Source organism: Pinus tabuliformis, chromosome 4_1 (assembly GCF_031772625.1).
Source record: "Pinus tabuliformis cultivar Carrire ecotype Pingquan chromosome 4_1, CPIR1, whole genome shotgun sequence".
Lineage (NCBI taxonomy): Eukaryota > Viridiplantae > Streptophyta > Pinopsida > Pinales > Pinaceae > Pinus > Pinus tabuliformis.
The window spans coordinates 518,479,394-518,498,705 of NC_142303.1; the positions used below are offsets into that span (position 1 = coordinate 518,479,394).

General features: G+C 39.4%; 1 protein-coding gene across 4 annotated transcripts in view; it reads left to right on the forward strand.

Moving 5' to 3' along the window:
* LOC149176852 (uncharacterized) overlaps positions 1–19,312 on the forward strand; it is a 338,345-nt gene that overhangs the window by 212,269 nt on the left and 106,764 nt on the right. For 3 of the 4 annotated variants that reach the window (XM_089423223.1, XM_089423221.1, XM_089423220.1), the window contains 2 exons: positions 818–903; positions 1,040–1,124. In XM_089423223.1, coding sequence (XP_089279349.1) covers positions 830–903; positions 1,040–1,124 — 159 coding nt within the window. In that variant the 5' untranslated portion in view covers positions 818–829. Of the gene's footprint in view, positions 1–817; positions 907–1,039; positions 1,125–19,312 lie in introns of those variants that run through there. The other variant, XM_089423222.1, reaches the window with a different exon arrangement.

The following is a 19,312-nucleotide window of genomic DNA, read 5'->3' on the forward strand; positions in this document are numbered from 1 at the left end:
TTGAGGCATCTGAAAGAACTTGGGAGAACTTATATGGGGTCAAATCATCATGTATCTAAAGGAAAACTGAAGGAAAATGTCTGCATTTGGATGGAATGAGCAATGGATCTCATGTGAGCTAGAACACACCACATTAATAGATGGGTGGCTTTGGGCGTGCTACCCCCGAAGGGTCAATAGGAAGGATAAAAGGAATAGAGTGGACAAAAATGACTAAAATTAGATTCATTGAGGCAGTTTGGCTTTATCAGTGTTAAGGGCTTATATACTTTGGTGTTTGGTAGCCCAAGTGGGTATGTGTTTGTAGTGAAAAAGATAGCTAAATTAAAAATGAATAAATTTGAAAACCACAACCAACAAAAATATCTACATAAATTCATCTTAACCTTGGATCTATTGAGTACTTAGAAGCATAAAAAACTCAAGATGCACTCTCAAAGACTATTTAACCCATTGAGGTCTGCACCTTGACTTTTTTGGTCCCTTTCAAGGGCTTAATAGATCTATTGTTAAGATGGATTATGGATCTATACTAGTAATAAATTCACCATTATTTTTATTGAAAAAAAACATGGTCTCTAAGGCTGTAGTTTCACTTTTACGCTGTTCTTACAATAAAATATAGATTACTGATGCAAATTAACATTCTTTGTAGATATTATCGCGTGTTAGGAAACTCATTTATCGCTTTGATTGGATTGATAAAATGATATTTAATTTGGGATAGTTTGAGTGGTAAATAAAAATAATGTGTCAGAACTTGGAAATGCTTTCCTCATTAGCTTAACAATTTGTTTTCTGTTTACCAATCGAACAGGCTACAAAAAAAATGGATGGACCATCTGGGTTTGCTGCTTTTCCTCCCCCTCTGGCAAGGCGCTTCTTCTGGATGATAGGTTTTAGGTACTTGTGACGAGATTGTTTAAATTTATTTCTAGCCCTTCATAGGTGTATTATATTATAGTTAATATATTCTTCATAAGTGGTATTTAATGAATACAAATAGGAAAACTAAATTTTCTTTCTACATGCATTATAGGTACGACAAAAAGTTTTATTTTATGGTCTACCAAGGGAACTTTTTAGACAATAGAGATGCCAGCTCATTGGACAGTGACACAAAGGTACCTTTTTAATTATTATCATTGTCAATGATTTACTTCTGCTTTTAATTGGCAGAGGAAAACCTGCACATCAATTATTGTGAATGCCAAACAATACATTTACAGGTTTTATTTTGCAGTTTTCAATCAAGATTCAGGATAAAGCTTTTGTAGTTTCCTAGGCATCTAGTTGTCATGCAATAAGGACATTAGTTAAATAGTTCATTCAAGGAAATTAGCAACTGGGAAACTCTCTGCATCATAGAAATAGAGATATTTTGGGGACAATCTCACAAAATAACACAAAAAATTGAAATAGTTGAACTGTTTGGGTTAAGAGTCCTAGAGAAAGATGTAGATCATGCTCATGCTAGCAGTTCACTGGTAAATACACAGAGAGGCACTGCTTTTGACATTGTTCTAGGACTTTAGTACTAGAATATAGATTTATGTTTAATGTTCACATTGCACTTTTATATATTATTGCATATATACATTTTATATATTAAGGTTAATAAAAGTTAAAAGAGCTGCATGCTGCTTAGGGTTGCATGGCTGATAAAAGGATATTTGGTTCAAAAAAAAGATTTACACCCACCTGTGCATGGAATTTGAATTCAGATCCATCAAAGTGATTGGTTTCAACCGTAGTTATTTCACAAGAAGTTCTGTTACTTGCTATTCACTATTGTTTGCGATTCCCAAAGCCACAGGGGAAGTGTTACTAGTCCGAGTCAAACTAAGCCAATTAGGGGCAAACTGGTCCAAGTGCATCATCCCATGAATAATATAGGGCAAAGTGCAGAAGCTATGGGTGCTGAAGATGCCCATGAATGTAAGTGATGCTCTATGAATGTCTTGGGACCCATGGTTCTCAACGGCTCCCCTGCGGGTGTCAATATGATGCTCTACTGGACTTGGGCCCCAGTTAAGTTGCCCAACCCATAATGAAACCACTTGCCAATCACACACAATATCTCGTGCTGCAACTGATGACATGAGGTAAATTTAATCATTTTTCATCTAAGTGAGCCAAGCTTGCAAGTAATAGGCAATGTGACACTTCATGCAAGGTTTCTCTTCCAAAATTTGGGGCCTTAGTCACGTAAAAATGTTACCTCCCAGTGAAAATTCGAGAAACCCCGAATCACTACTGCAAGAACTGATATTACTTCTACTTGTTAATTCATGCAAGTTATTTACTGTGTTCTATTGTAAATATCAAAGTAAATACAATTGTAGCCTTCACAACTTAAAATAATATGCCGAAAAAGAATTTGAGCAAGAAAGAAATAACACACAAGTGACACCGTTGTTTTTGGACCAATGTCCCCAAAAAAGCCCAATGTGGGAAAACTGGTGCAACAACTCAGGGTTTGTAATATTAAGCAGTAATTACTGAATACAATCTTTGGATACCTTGCTGGCTATCTAATACAAAGAATTTGACTGACAGAGAGATGAGTGAGATATACCTCACACTATCATTGGCAATCCAATATTGATCTAACCACTGAATTTTGTCATCTGTCCTGATTCCTCAATCCATTGACTGCCATCTCTGCTAAAACAAAGGACTGGTTCTTTTCTCCCTCTCCTGCTGCTAATCCAGCAAGACTCGGATCTAGATTTCTTTGGCGCTAGAAATCCTGTAAGGAACAAGATCCTCTAGACTCCCTCTGAGTGTTGATTTCCTTCACGGAAATCCTCCCGCCAAATGTCGAATCACTCCTTTCCAATCCTCTTTTGCTGCTGCAACCCGGATCTAGATTTATTTGGCTATAAATCTGTCAAGGCAGTGACTCCCTCTACCTCGGCTTTTTCTCCTCAGACCCTGTTTTGCAACAACAATAACAATGTCCCACCAACACCTCAGATCTGATTTGCACTGCTCACTCTGCCCTAGCAACTAAAGAATCTGAGGTCCTTAGGCTCTGCGCAGTCACTGTGTGAACTAGATCGGCTCCTCCTAGCCACTGCGTCACTCCTTCTTGGTCCAGAAAGATGATGTGGCTCTGCGTGAGCCTGATATGCCCCTCTATGCTTTTGCGCTGGCCTAGATAGATGATGCAGTTACTGTGTGGGTTCCTTCCAGCTATTGCATCACCCTCACCTGGCTCAAAATGCTGACACAAGAACTGTGTGAGCCTCTGCATCACCTTTTCTGTACTGCATCACTCTCCCTCTGTGTCTCTGGCTTTGGAACAATGTTGTCACTCGGGACAGCTGCCTCTCTGCAGCGGATTTGCTGGATCTCCCGGCTGATGGCTTTAGTATCCTATGATCTGCAATGCTCTAATACCATGTGAAAATATCTGAATCTACACATCATAAATCCTACGACAATCACTAGTTTATCATCTCCTACTTGTTATTACATTCAACAAGTTATTTAATTTATAAACACTGATGAAAAAAACTACTGCAGACTACACTAACATACAGATCATAAACTGAAATAGATGTGATGCAAACACACAAGGGACAATTATTTTTGGACAAACATCCTTGGAAATGCCCAATGCGGGAAAACTGATGCAGCAGGTTTGAGGGTTTTCTATTATTAAGCAGTAGTTTTGAATACAAATCTGGATGCCCTCTCGGCTATCTAGTTATGGAGATAAAATATGCTGGAAAAAACCTAAGTGAGATTACCTCACTTCACCCGACAAAATCACTCTGATCTGGCAACTGGACTGTTTATCCCCAACTACAACTGCGCTGCCCCTTCCCAGTAGCTGTGTGGGCCTGCGTGGAGCACTCTGAGACTCTGCGTCAGCTCTGCGCTGCCTCCTCTGCCTCCTGGAGCTCTAACGTCAGCCTTCTCTGCTGATCCTGCTACTCCCCGGCTGAATTCAAACTTCTGCAAGAGGGAAACTCTTCCCTTGCGCTGGCATCGCATCAAGCAATGTGTGGGCCCTCCTGGCCCAACATCAGCCTCCCTTGGTTTGTGTTGCCTCCTTTGGTGTATCTTTGCCTCTCTCTGTTGAGTATTTTGGGTTTCGGAGAAGATCCTCCAACTCCAACTATCCCTGCCCCTCTGTTGCAACTCAGATCACCTGTTCGACTTTCTCAGCAAACCTCACTGACTAATCAATATGGTGCGTCTCCAATTGACCCTCAAGCCTCCTCTTATACTTTTCCAGTTGATGAATCAATGACCGAGATTAAGTCCCTAATCAACGACTAAGATTAAAACAGACTTGATCCTCATCTCTTAGAAGCTTCTCACCCATATTTTTATTAATACTCATTAATATTTTTATTTTCCTAAGTATAGACTTAGGAACCCATTAAAAATATTAATTATTTTAATATCTCACAATCCGAGTGGAATTTCTCCAAACGATTTCTGGGTCTTGGAGATCTTATGTATTCTAGCCCCTCCACAAAATTTCGGAGCTAGAGCACATCCGACGCTACCCAAAATCAATAGTACAAAGGGGAGTAATAAGTATGGAAAATGGATAAATGCAACACGCTATCTCAATCATGGATTCCCAAGTAGTGCCCCTTCCTAAAGCAATAAGCCATTAGAGGTGATCCTGCTGGACTAGGATAGAAAATTAACCCCCCATTTAAGGTGATGGAACAAGACTACTACCAAGGCCCTTCTTTCTTCCAGGTCACCCCACAATCCATGCCAAATGCCCAAAATACAAACAAGAATAAACACCCAAATGCAAAATGAATAAAGTACGTTTTGACCAGAAGCCCACCTTCCAACATGTGATGCTGACAAATGGACGAGTGGGCATATGACTTATGCAGACGGGGGAGATATGAGTGACACATCACATCGACTATTAGGTGGTTCTCGGGGCTACTGGTTGCTTGCTGAAGAGATGACTAGGATAAATCTTTTCTCTTATGGGGTCACCCACTTTTGCTGGGTAACAAGAATCATGTCATATGTGTTGATTTTACTAGCGCTAATTAGACAAACACAATTTTCTGCAACTGATAATTACTTCCAATGATATATGTTATTACTTTAGCATATCTTAGAACTTCATTAAGCAATTATGCTTAGAAAATTCAACTGTAAATGCAACAAAAACAATAAAGATCACAGTGGAATAACCATACATAGTAGATACCAAAATTTTTTCCCTGGGAAACTCAAACTGTCATGGCCCCATTTTTATTTTCCTCTATAGTACACCAATATGGGTTTCTAAGGTATGTGATGGTCAGGGGTCTCGTACGAGTTTTGAGGAATTTTTATGGGATTTGATGGCATTCGCTTTTGCATATACCATGATCTGCACAGTTTGCCTTTTATTCCGTTGCATTCCAACAACTTTCGAAAAATAGAGTGATTAATGGTCTGACTTAATTAATTACACTTAAGGTGGCATTTCGAGAGGATTATTTAATGGAATAACTCAATGTAATAGCTTGTTGGAACCGAAACGAGAAGATCTATAGGATAGGATGCTTAGAAGTGGCTTCTAGTGGTTGGAGAGAGTATGGTAGGTGGTTGTCCATTTTCCCAAATTAAAAGTGACTTTAATTAGTCACTTAATTAAATTAAAAGAGGGGAAATAATTAATTGAAAGAAAAATGGCCAAAAGTGACTTAGTGAAATAAAATAAAATTAAAAGTCACTTAGATGGAGTCAAAAAAGAGTTTCTAGAATAATATTAAAATAATCAAAATAAGATGCTTTTAGAGACTTGGAGATCTATCTATGGAGTCTTTAAAAAGAGGAGAAGGAGATCATTTGGGACATCCTTGAGTTGTGATATTTTCTTGTGGAGAGGTTTGGAGAACCGGGAGTTCCCAACTTCAGTAGTAGCCCTAGGATGGAAACCCTTGGGTGATTTAGTGAATGGGTGAGCATCCATCTCTCTCCTTTGTAAATTCATCCAGAATTCATAGGTTGCAGCTATTATTTTCATTTCATATTTTGGGGGCTCAATTTCAGCTTGTAGCAGATATTTGGGGGCTCAATTTCTCTCAACCATTTCTAACATTATATGTACTCTTCTATTTAATAAAATAAGGTTGAGTTTTTTGCATCTTTATCTTGTCAAATCTTTCATTGCATATTTTATTTCATGCTTTTGTCATTGATTTTGTAGTTCAATTTGTGCAAATGGTTTAAGGAAATGATGGTTTAAATTTTTAAGCAATTGTCTGCAAAATTTTATATTTGGGATATTACTCCCCATTTTTATTTTCCTCTATAGTACAACTAGGATGGGTTTCTTGTTAAAATTTGGGTACCAGAGGACAAGTGGTGCCCTAAGGCTTTGATCTTTGGCCTAGGGAAAAGTGTCAAAATTTATTTGTACTTTTCTCCTAAAGTGATTTTATAAGTGGTAAAGTCAATTTAATTTAAAAGTGACTTTATAAGTGGTAAAATTACAGTCTAATTTAAAAGTGACTTTGTAAGTGGTAAAGTTACATTCTAATTTAAAAATGACTTTATAAGTGGTAAAGTTACATTCTAATTTAAATGTGACTTTATTAAAGTGAATGAAGAATTAGAAAGTGAAAAAGTGACTATGGAAATAAAAAGCTAAGTGGGTCTTTATTTAAGTGGGTGAGTTAAAAAATAGAAAGTGAGAATTAAATGCACATTTATTCTCATCCCTAGATTTAAATGAATCTCAACCATTAGATCTTAGGGTAACTCAAAAGGTCATTTAAAGAATAAAAAGAGAAGAGAAGAGGAAAAGATCAATTCATTATTTCATGAGCATTTTAGAGAAAGAGGAGAGAGCAAGGAGAATTTCTGGGCAGTGAGGAAGTGAAGGAGAGTAGTAAGAAGTCATTTCAGCAAATCTGGGCAGCAACATTTATTGGCACGCATCCCAAGGAAAAATCATATAGCAAGAGAAAGACACAGAAATAGAGGAAGAGGGACAACAAGTTCTAGGCACATTTTTCGAGGCTGGCTGTACAACATTTAATGTTGTTTTATTGCTGTAAAATTTTCTTTTTTCGCTAGTCACTGGTTGGCACAATTTTCAAGGTGGAGTTCAAGCACGGAAATCGAGATAAGTTGTAATTTGTGGTTGCTGGAATTTTTACTGTGTATTTTAGTTTCTCTGTAAAAGCATTTTCAGAAATAAAGAAGAGCTCTCAAACTAGTTTTCTCCAAGAGTTGTAAGGGGTTTTTCCACACATTGACCAAAAACCACTGTGTTATTTTTTGTGTGTGGCTATCATAATTTTGCTGTGTTTTATTTCTACAATTTTAGCAGTTGTGAAATCTCTAAATTTGTGTTTTCAGAAAAATATTATCATTTCCAGATTTTAGAATTTTTATCATGCTTGGATTTAAAACTAAATGCATGGAGTGATGAGGAAAACTGATAATTGGAGTAGGGGTTGAAATTTCTTCATGGTATCAGAGCTTGGTTGACTGAAAAGTGCAATTTGGGACAGCAAAGTGAAAATTACAGCAAGCTGATTTTTACACAGAAAACATAAACCTTTACCACAGATTTCAGTTTGGTAGGACAGTGAAACATGTCTTTGGGTTCAGAGTTGAAGACAGGTTGGATGGGTAGAACAACTATAGTGTATGGAAGGAGAGAATCTAGAGCATCTTTGAGGAAACAGAAGTTTGGGGCATTATGGTAAATACCACATAGAAACTAGTAGTAGTACCTGTTGACCCTGTACAGTTGGCAGAGTTTAACAAAAAGAATGCTAAGGAAAAAAGATTGATTCTAGAAGGAATCAAAGACAATGTCATTCCTCATGTGAGAGGAAAGACTTATGCACATGAGATGTGGACAACCTTGACCAGTGTTTACCAGAGCTCAAATGAAAACAGAAAAATGGTCCTAAAGGAGAAAATGAAGGCCATTAAAATGGCTAAGACTGACAGTGCTACATCATACCTCACTAAGATCACTTCAGTGAGAGATAAGTTGGCGGCCGTAGGTGAGATCATTGTAACCACTGAGTTGGTGAGGATTGCTTTGAATGGTATTCCCAAGACTTGGGAGAATTTTGTGGATGGCATTGTTGCACAGGAAAACCTTCCTGATTGGGAGAGGTTGTGGGATGATTGCATTCAGAATGAGATCAGAAAGAACCATCTTGGGGCAGCCAAATAGGTGGAGGAGGATGACAATGTGGCATTGTTAGCAAGAGGCAAGAAGGGCAGAGCTGAGAAGCAAACTTCCAACAATGGAGGCAAAGGCAAAGGTAAAAGCAAGCAACAGAACAAGGAGAAGGACTATTCCAAAGTCAAATGTTGGAATTGTCAAAAGTTGGGACACTATGCTGTTGTGTGTCCAGAGAAGAAGAACAAGAAAGGGAAAGACAAAACCATGGCAGCGTCTACAGAGATAGAGAGCTTCTCAGAGAGATTTGTTCGGGTGTTTGGGTTCATAGCTTGTGAGGCCACTAGTACAGGATCACCTGCCATACAGGTTTAGAGGGAGTGTGCATTCCCCGCTACTAGCAGAGCATCTTCTAACATTTGGTATGTTGACAGTGGCACTTCCCGCCACATGACAGGAGTCAGAGAGTACTTCTCAAAGCTGTCAGAGGGTGATACTGATATCGAGGTAGTACTTGGTGATGACAGCATTGTTAGAGCAGTCGGTGTGGGGAAATTGACATTTGATATGGGACCCAAACCTCCCTTGAAAGTGTCAGATGTTCTATATGTGCCTGAAATGAAGAAGAACCTGATATCCGTCTTGGCACTTGAGGATAGAGGGTATGATGTGTTGTTCAGGAGAGGGCAGGTGCTTATATATCCAAGGGAACTCCAGCTTCTTCAGCTAGAGAGATTGGTGTGCGCCATTCCAAGGTGTACAAGTTCTCATTCTAGCCCCTGATGGCATTGAGTAGCAACACCGAGACAGGAGCGACAACAGATCTAGCAGTTCAGAGTTGTGTGAGATTTAACACCGCAGGATGGGGCACATGTATCATGGGGCCTTGAGTACATTACGGGAGATCACCACTGGTGTGCCAGATTTCAGTTCTAATCACCTTGATGTATGCAGAGGATGTGCTATGGGGAAATTTGCCAGATCCCCTTTTCCCAGCAGTGACAGTAGAGCGACCGAGATCCTTGACTTGATACATACCGTTGTGAGTGGTCGGATGTCTCATGTATCATTTAGTAGCTATGAGTACTATGTTTTATTCATTGATGACCACTCTAGGAAGACCTGTATTTATTTCTTGAAGACCAAGAATGAGGCCTTCAAGTGGTTTCAAGAGTTCAAAGCTCTTGTGGAGACCCAGACAGGTAGGAAGATCAAGGTCCTCAGGTTGGACAATGGAGGGGAGTATACCCTTGGTGAGTTTGTTGATTTTTGTGCTAAGGCAGGCATTAGGAGGGAGTTCACAGTTCCTTATTGTTGATTTTTGTGCTGAGGCAGGCATTAGGAGGGAGTTCACAATTCCTTACTACCCCCAACAGAATGGGGTTACAAAGAGGAAGAACATATCCATTGCAGGGGTTGCCAAAGCCATGCTTCATGATCAGGGGTTACCTTTATTTTTGTGGGCAGAGGCCTACAACACTATTGTGTACTGGCAGAACAGGAGTCCACATCGTGCCTTGGCGAATCTAACTCTGGAGGAGGCTTCTTTTGGGAAGAAGCCTGATGTTGGGCACTTTTGTGTCTTTGGGTGCCTTACATATTCCTATGTCCCTAAGGAGAACAGGACCAAGCTAGAGCCCACTGCAGACAAGGGCATCTTTGTGGGTTATAGCGAGACCTCAAAAGCTTATCAGATTTATATTCCTACGCAAAGGAAAATGGTTGTTAGGCGGGATGTGAAGTTCGAGGAGGAGAGAGCTTTCAAGAGGTCGCGAGAGTTAGAGTATCTAGAGTCACTAGACCCTCAGGAGCAGTTGAGTCAGTCACAGGGATCCAGTGGTCAGGGATCAGGAGGTACATCGATTACAGTGTTAGGTCCATCAATAAGCAGTGGCTCTCAGAGTCAGGTGCATGGTTCCTTGGGCAGCATGCAAGGCAGTTCGCAGAGCAATTCACAGGGTAGTCCACTAATGGACAGTTCGCACGATACTTCAGCATCTACAAGCACAGATTCAGGCATGAGGTCAGTTGATAGGCCTTCAAGAGTTCAGGCTTCTGATGATGACGAGGATTCTTTCACTCTGGTGGGAGAAGTATGCTCAGGGAAGAGGAAGCCCAAGTGGCTTCAAGATACCTTGCGTGAGGCCACATCAGTTGCTAGGCTAAAGAGACAGGTTAGAGAGATTAAACCACCTGAGCGGTTCTGTAGTTACATGGCATTGGTAACAAGCATTGTTGACTCCGAGCCATCTAGTTATGAGGAGGTAGCCAACTAGCAGGTCTCGAGAGAGGCCATGTTAAAATTGGCAACCAGGGAAAAACTTCATTTGGGTCATCTTATTCATGGCTGATAATATTTTTATTAGATTCCTCTCGTCGAGAGGTGTAGGATTGATATAAAGATCATCCGATTCCGATAAGTATTCATGGAGATATGAATTTATTTTGATTATGGAATTATTATCAAGCCGACCTACAACTCATGTAGGCTCAGAAGCCCAACAGTCGTATCTATTCACCCACCAACGTTGTGTACATCCCTCCCTTTAGTGGCCTTGCACCATCGATGTATTTGTGGCCCGTGGCTTTCTCCAGCATTGAGTGTTAGCCCGTGACAACTCCTCTTTGGAGTTTGATTCTTGACCCCCGTTGACTTTCTTGCTGGAAAGGTTGTTGGGTGTTTAGTACACGGAGGGGTGCAATAGCGGGGTCCTTCACTCAAACCAAAAGCATTGGTTAGGCATGTTAAACCTTTTCAATTTCTATCATGTTATAAGGTTCAGCAATCCAAGTCTGAAGACTTTGAGCTAGATGATGTTTATGTATCTCTTGTTGATGATGTTTATGCATTTCTAGTAGCGTTGAATCAATGCTGAGTTTCATGAGTGACCATGTTGATCAGTGATTTGTAATTTTTATGTCTATTTTTTCTACTACTACTAAAGTTGTAGAGGAGTTTTAGGAGTCCTCAAACTTGGAGCCATATTATTGATGTAGCTTATGTTGATGATCTCTTGTCTAGTAGCGGTGATGAGTTTGATCATGATGAGGAGTGATCATGTTCTTGATCATTGATATGTAGACTTGTAGTAGTTCAGGGACCTCATAGCTTAGAGCATTGTTTTCGGACTCTAGAGGCCATTTATGTAGGAATTTACAGGGTAAGTTCCTCAGATAGAACACCAAAAGGACACCGCTCACAACCAGATCTCAAATCAATACACCAGTATTTTTGACGTGGTTAAAACCCTCAAAGAGGGAAACAGTCCACGGCCTGAGCCAACGTGGCCACTTCAGGCAATTTATTAATCAAAGAATGAAAATTTACATAAGCTTTCTCTCATAGACGGATTACCCGAACAATGACCCTCCATGCGCTTTAAATAGAACTCATGGACCAATCGGGTGTCAAGCCACGGATCAAGTGTCGGTAATACCGAGGAGAGAGTGAACCATCGGATCACTACATATCGTGACCGTCGGATTGTAAGTTACAAAATGTACAACGGTAAAGAAACACACTTTACCTAACTCTATACCTAACTCTATACTAGACCAAGTTGAACTTAACTATTTCCTATGTGTCGGAATATCCTAACATCCCCCCTTAAGAACAACTTGGGATAGGATTGAAGGATTTACAAATATGACACAATAGGAGAAGGAAGGAGGCACTAGAGCCTATCCCCCCTTAGTGACAACTTCCTGAACTCCAAGCATATATCGAAGTTTAGTGGACTTCGCCTCTGTGAGAGCCTTTGTGAAGATGTCTGCAACCTGATCATCTGTTGAACAATATTGCACTTCAAGAACATGGTCATGAATGAGCTTTCTGATGAAGTGCATGTGTAGTTCAATGTGTTTGCTGCGCTGATGCTGGACTGGATCTTTGCATAGCTGAATGGCACTTTGATTATCACACCAAAGTGTGGTTGGATGCTGCTGCTCAAAGCCAAACTCTGATAGGATCTGACGAAGCCACAAGGCTTCCTTACTAGCTTCCACGACACCACGATACTCTGCTTCTGCTGACGAAAGAGAAATGGCAGCCTGTTTCTTACAAGCCCATGTAATAGGTCCTGAACCAAGAGTGAAGACATAACCGGCAGTAGACTTCCGATCATCAGGGTCACCAGCCCAATCAGAATCAGTGAAACCGACTAATAGAGGAGCTGCTTTGGCACTGTAATGAATCCCAAACTGTACTGTACCTCGAACATAACGAAGTATTCTTTTAGCTGCTTTCCAATGACTTTCACGGGGGTTTTGCATAAAACGAGCAACAAGGCCAACAACAAAGGAAAGGTCAGGACGAGTATGGGTTAAATACAAGAGTTTTCCTACAAGTTGCGGTATAAGGTAGCATCAACTTCAGGAGAAGTACAAGAGACTGAAAGTTTGACTCCAGACTGAAAGGGAGAAGGGGCTGGCTTACAGTCTTCCATGTGAAAATGACGAAGAATATCACAAGCATACTTGGACTGGGAAAGGGAAATACCCTCCTTGGATTGCAAGACTTGAAGACCGAGAAAATAGTGTAAGTGTCCTAAGTCTGTCATTTCAAATTTCTTTTTAAGGCTGGACTTCACATGGTTTATAAGGTTGGGATCACTACCAGTAAGAATAAGATCATCAACATAAAGAACAAGGATGATAAGAGAGTTGCCCACTTTCTTGGTGTAGACAGTATTGTCAGAATAACACCTAGAAAAGCCAGATTCTAAAAGAAAGCTATCCATTTTGGCATACCAAGCCCGAGGAGCTTGCTTGAGACCATAAAGAGATTTCTTAAGTCGACATACAAGGCTGGAGTCTGTTTGGATGAAGCCAATGGGTTGTTCCATATAGATTTCTTCATGCAAGTCCCCATGCAAGAAGGCAGATTTAACATCCATCTGATGGACTTCCCATTTTAAAGAGGCAGCAAGGGAAAGAACAAGGCGGATAGAGTTCATTTTGGCAACAGGGGAGAAGGTTTCAGTGTAGTCAATGCCTTCAACCTGTGAAAAGCCCTTAGCAACAAGACGAGCTTTATGTTTATCTACTTTCCCATCTGGTCCATACTTGGTTCTGTAAACCCATTTACATCTAACAAGTTTGCGTCCCTTTGGTAGAGGAACAAGATCCCATGTATCATTTGCCAACAATGAATGATATTCTTCATTCATAGCTGCTTCCCAATGTGGATGGCCTGAAGCTTCTGCAAAAGAGTCAGGATCATGATTTACTGGAGCTTGAGCTAGTAAAGAAGAGGCTCTTTCAAACTGAGAACGTGTACGTCGCTGATCTGTAGGATCACCAGCAAGATCACCTGCTGCATCCCGAGTAGCACGGACCCATCTTGGAAGTTGAGGATCCTGAGAAGGTGGGGGAGGATTGTCATCCTCACTTTCATCATCTGAAGAAGAAATGTTTTCAAAAGTAGAAGAGATAGGAAGAGGTGGCACATCCGTCGGACTAGGCTCGCAGGCCGATTTATTTTCATCAAATTTTACATCTCTTCTAATGATAACATTTTTGGACTTAAATGGAATAAGTCTATAACCTTTTACATCTTCAGAATATCCAACAAAAGTACATTTCTCACTCTTAGGTTCTAAAGCTTTATGCTTTTCATCTGGAATATGGGCCCATGCTTCACTTCCAAACACACGAAAGTGACTTACATTTGGTTTAATGGAACTCCAAGCTTCTTCTGGAGTGATATTCTTTAGAACCTTAGTAGGAGTGCGATTGATTATGTAATTTGCACAATTAATTGCTTCGGCCCAAAAACTAAGACTGAGTCCTTTAGATTGCAGCATACAATTAGCCATTTCCTTTAAGGTGCGATTTTTCCTTTTAGCTATACCATTTTGTTGTGGAGTGTATGGAACAGTATGTTGCATTTGAATTCCATTTTCGGTGCAAAAGTTGATGAATGTGTTTTTAACATATTCTCCACCATTATCAGTTCTTAGCTTAAGAATTTGATGTCCAGATTGTTTTTCAACAAAGGCTTTGAAGGCCAAAAATGTGTTAAATACTTCGCTCTTGAGTTTTAAGAAGTATACCCAAGTGCGTCTGGAGAAATCATCAATGAAAGTTAAGAAATACTTGCATCCAGAGAATGAAGCAACAGGAAGTGGACCACATAAATCACTGTGCACAAGCTGTAAAGGGGCTGAGGCGTGCCAAGAGGCACGTTTTTCAAAACTGTCCCGATGATGTTTTCCGAGTACACATCCGGAACAAACACCATCTCTGCAAGATACCATAGGAAGACCTGTCACCATATTTTCTTTACATAGATGCTGAAGGGAGCGATAGTTTAAGTGACCAAATCGCTCATGCCAAAGTTTGCTCACTTCATCATTATGAGCAACAAATACTGAGGGAAGATTTGATGACCAAAAGTTGTGAAACTTATACAACCTTGTGGAATCATCAGCAATACCAGTAGCTAGAATCTGTTTAGGATCTCTTAGATCCTTGATTACAACATCATGAGGTGAAAATTCAACAATTTTACCTTCACCTGAATGAGTTATCTGATATACAGATAGAAGGTTGCAGGATAAGGTTGGAACACATAATACATCATTAAACTGACCATTGTCTAGATGAACAGTTCCAGTCCCTACAACATTAAGAGATCTATCATCACCAACATATATATTTTTGGTGTTACAATCATTTAAAGAAGAAAACATGGCTTTGTTTTTGGCCATGTGATAAGAGGCTCCAGAATCAATGAGCCACTCATGAGAACGAGAAGAAGAAGATACATTTAATGCATAACCAGACTGAGATGATTGACAACGACATGCAGAAAGTGCCATTCCTGAAGATGAAGTTGAAGTTGAAGTTGAAGAATGCTCGACATGGATGTTATGTTTCTTCATTGCGGCTTCCAAGGCTTCCATCTTCTTAAAGCATTTAGATTCTAAGTGGCCATTTCGATTACAAAAGTTACAATGTCTATCAGTCTTCTTCCATTTGTTTTTATTGGTCCTATCATTTTGCTGAAATGATCTTTCATTTTGAGGCTGAGTTTGCTTAGGACCCTTGTTTGGTTTAGGACCATTCTTTTTAGGATATGACTTCTTAGGATTCTTTGAATTTGGTTGCTGTTGGGCGGCTAACGCTTTCTTGGAAGAGTTTCCAAGATTAAGAAGACCAAGGTGTAAGAGTTTTTCTTGTTCTCTTATTAAAGAATCACAAAAAGAGTCAAAGGAAGGGGCCTTGTAGTCTTTTCCTTGACAAATGAAAGCTTCCCTTGTAGAATGGAAGGTGGAAACAAATACAGAGTAGGCTGGTCCTAACTTAGTAATGATGGAATAAATAAGGTTACTATCTTCTTTCTTAACCTTAACACCTTCTAAGAGATATCTAAGGGTCTTGAATTTGGACAAGAAATCTTCAATGCAAGAAAAATTATTAGGATCCAATGTAAGCAACTCATTTTCAAGTTGATGGGCTCTAATTTCATTTTTAATCCCAAAAACTTTAGTGATTTGTTCCAATGCTTCATGAGGAGTATCAAGTTCTGCAATATGGAATCTAAGATCAGGAGAAATAGACATCCCTATCAAACCACGTGCTTGATCTTGTCTATTTTCCCATTTTGCAGCCTTGTCTTCATCTTTTGGTTTCTTCTCTTGGCCTGTGGCTATTCTGTAGAGACCTTTATTTCTAAGTAAATCTTCCATGTAGGCTATCCATTGGAAGTAGTTAGTGCTGTCAAGAATGACTTGGCATGGACTTTCCATTTTAAAAAAAAAAAACTGAAGCTGAAGATGTTGAAAGTAAGTGTTCCAATGGATAGATCTCGAAAAATTAGGCTGTTTTAAAAAAAACGGCTCTGAAAAAGGCTTCCGGATGAAGAAGTTATGGCTTTTTGAAAAAAATTTGTTGAAGTTGCCGGCAAAGTGCGCGAATGTGCGGGAATGAAAAAAACGCCCCCACAAAATGGAGATTTGAACCCAAGACCTCTACTCTCTTAAAATAGCTTTGAACCAATTGAGCTATACAAAAAATTTGAGAGAGAGAGAGAGAGAGAGAGAGGGGGGCCTTGGGTTGCGTGCTTGCCTTGAGAAAGCTCTTTTTTTCCTACAAAACAAAAACACAAAACCCAACACGAATATGCAAAGAAAAACGAACCTTACGGCTCAAAGTTAGCTTTAGCCGGAAACTAAATATTTTTCTCAATGTTTCTGATTTTCCAAGATCACACTAAGGTGCAGGGAAAAGAGCATACGCATGAGAAAAAAAACTTCCTTTCTGTTTCTGATTTGCCCAGATCGCACAGAGTCGCAGGGCAAAGAGCATACGCAGAAATGAAAGGTATAGATCCGGTAATAAAAAAAGCTAAATAAACAGAAACCGAAATAACCAGAGAGAAAATAATAGTAAACTGCAAATAAACACTGTATACCTCCAGATCTTAAAAATGACGCAGATAGGGCTACCGGAAACCTTTTCGCGTGAAACGAAAGGGGTTCCTCACTGGAACAGATGCTCCGAACACAACAGAGCAGTCCTCTCGGCCCGAAAGCAGTCAGAAACAGTAGATCTAGGAAACGACAGCCGCATGCAGTTCTACCGGCTTCAGATTTGGATCACCAACGGACGCGGCCCTCAAATAGCTCTGATACCATGTAGGAATTTACAGGGTAAGTTCCTCAGAAAGAACACCAAAAGGACACCGCTCACAACCAGATCTCAAATCAATACACCAGTATTTTTGACGTGGTTAAAACCCTCAAAGAGGGAAACAGTCCACGGCCTGAGCCAACGTGGCCACTTCAGGCAATTTATTAATCAAAGAATGAAAATTTACATAAGCTTTCTCTCATAGACGGATTACCCGAACAATGACCCTCCATGCGCTTTAAATAGAACTCATGGACCAATCGGGTGTCAAGCCACAGATCAAGTGTCGGTAATACCGAGGAGAGAGTGAACCGTCGGATCACTACATATCGTGACCGTCGGATTGTAAGTTACAAAATGTACAACGGTAAAGAAACACACTTTACCTAACTCTATACCTAACTCTATACTAGACCAAGTTGAACTTAACTATTTCCTATGTGTCGGAATATCCTAAAAATTTAGAGCTTCATTGATTATGTATTTTGTTGTGGATATGTATTGCATTCGATGCCATTTTGATATATTCACCTTTACATGGTATATAGATGAGCAAACCTTGCATATTTTATTTCTATTGGCTTGGAATTATGGTTTTAAATCTTAAAAATAGTTTTTTTCATTAAAAATTAATTATTTAATGTATTTTTTTAAAACTGGTTCGTTTATACCTGACTAATACCAGTTCGAAACCCAATTCATTAGGTGGACTAGTCCAGTCACCAGTTATGGTTTTTAAAAACATTGGTTTACACATGCCTCTGTAGTGGACAGATACGAATTACTTGAGGGAAAGCAATTTTGGGGTGGGAGGGTTTGTTATGCCCCCATTTTTATTTTCCTCTATAGTACACTAGGATGGGTTTCCAAGGTATGTGATACTCAGGTTGCAGGCGCAGGATTATGTCATCAGGGGTCTTAGAGGAGTTTTGAGGGATTTTTGTGGGATCCGATGCCATTCACTTGGTATATACCATCATCTGCACGATTTGCCTTTTGTTCCGTTGTATTTCGGCAACTTTCAAAAAACAAAGTTATTAATGGGCCTAAATTAATTATGCTTGAGGTGGCATTCTGGGACGAATGTTTGATGGAATACCTCAATGTAATAGCTCGTTGGAATCAAAACGAGAAGATCTATTGGATGGGATGCTTAGAGTGACTTCTAGTGGCTGAAGAGAGTATGGTGGGTAGTTGACCATTTTCCCGGATTAAAAATGACTTAAATTAGTCACTTAATTAAATTAAAAGAGGTGAAAATAATTAATTGAAGGAAAAATGGTCAAAAGTGACTTAGTGAAATAAAATAAAATTAAAAGTCACTTAGATGGAGTCAAAAGGAGTTTCTAGAATAATATTAAAATAATCAAAATAAGATGCTTCTAGAGACTTGGAGATCTATCTATGGGGTCTTTAAAAGGAGGAAGAGGAGATCATTTGGGACATCCTTGAGTTGTGATATTTTCTTGTGGAGAGGTTTGGAGAACCAAGAGTTCCCAACTTCAGCAGTAGCCCTAGGACGGAAACCCTCGGGCGATTGAGTGAGAGTGGGCGATGTCGTTGCTTGCCGCCTACACCTACCAATTAGTGAGAAAATCCTTTAACCCCACAAGGTGTGGTTGGTGGCAAGAACTAAGAGATGGGGCTGTCACCTATTCCCAACTCTCTCCATTTAAACTATCTCATAGGTTAGCTAAGGGTTGTGGTCTCTAAATGGAAAACTAAGTTAAAAGATATGATGTTTCTAGGAGATGTTAGAGTGAAATGGATTTTTTTTTTGAGATTACAAGCAAATATAATATGAACAATATGAGCTAAAATCAACTTCAATAACCATCAACACATGAGATAATAATAAGCATATGTAAAACCAGTGCCTTCAAAATATTGCTAAAAAGTAAAAAATGAATGATAGTTGCTCAAAATAAAATAGTGTGCTTCAAACTAAAACACAAGTAATCCTGAAAATGAAACAAAAGATGTTAGCAAAATAAAATATCAATGCAAGATATTAAAATGATTTCAAGATATATGATCACTTATTAATCCAAAGCATACAAGGAAAGAATATCTTGCAAAGGAAACCAATTAGAATTCTACTTGCACAATGAGATGATACTTGCCCAAAGTATCCAATTCAACACATATTCATAAATGACAAGTGTAATGATTATTTGCAAGTAAAACAATAAGATGTGTTAATATGAAATGCACTTAAACTAAAATTGGATGCAATTATCTTGGTTACTTTTAATCTAAATGCTTAATCTAGGTGAGAGATCTTCCTCTTGAGCTCTTGCCAAAGGGTAAAAATTGGGGTGACTGTAAGAAAGAGGGGTTGAGGACACGATGATGTTGTTAACGATACCCTTCCCCTGAGTCTTATTAGCCAGCATGTGCCTTCGTTCCTACAAGGGGACAAACCACCTTCATAACTGCAGGGTCACATGTCTTTACCTTACTTCGTACCAATTGGAAGAACTTTCCAAGAAAATCTTTTTCCTATGATTTCTATCAACCAAGCTTATGCTTGGAGGTTAATTTGTT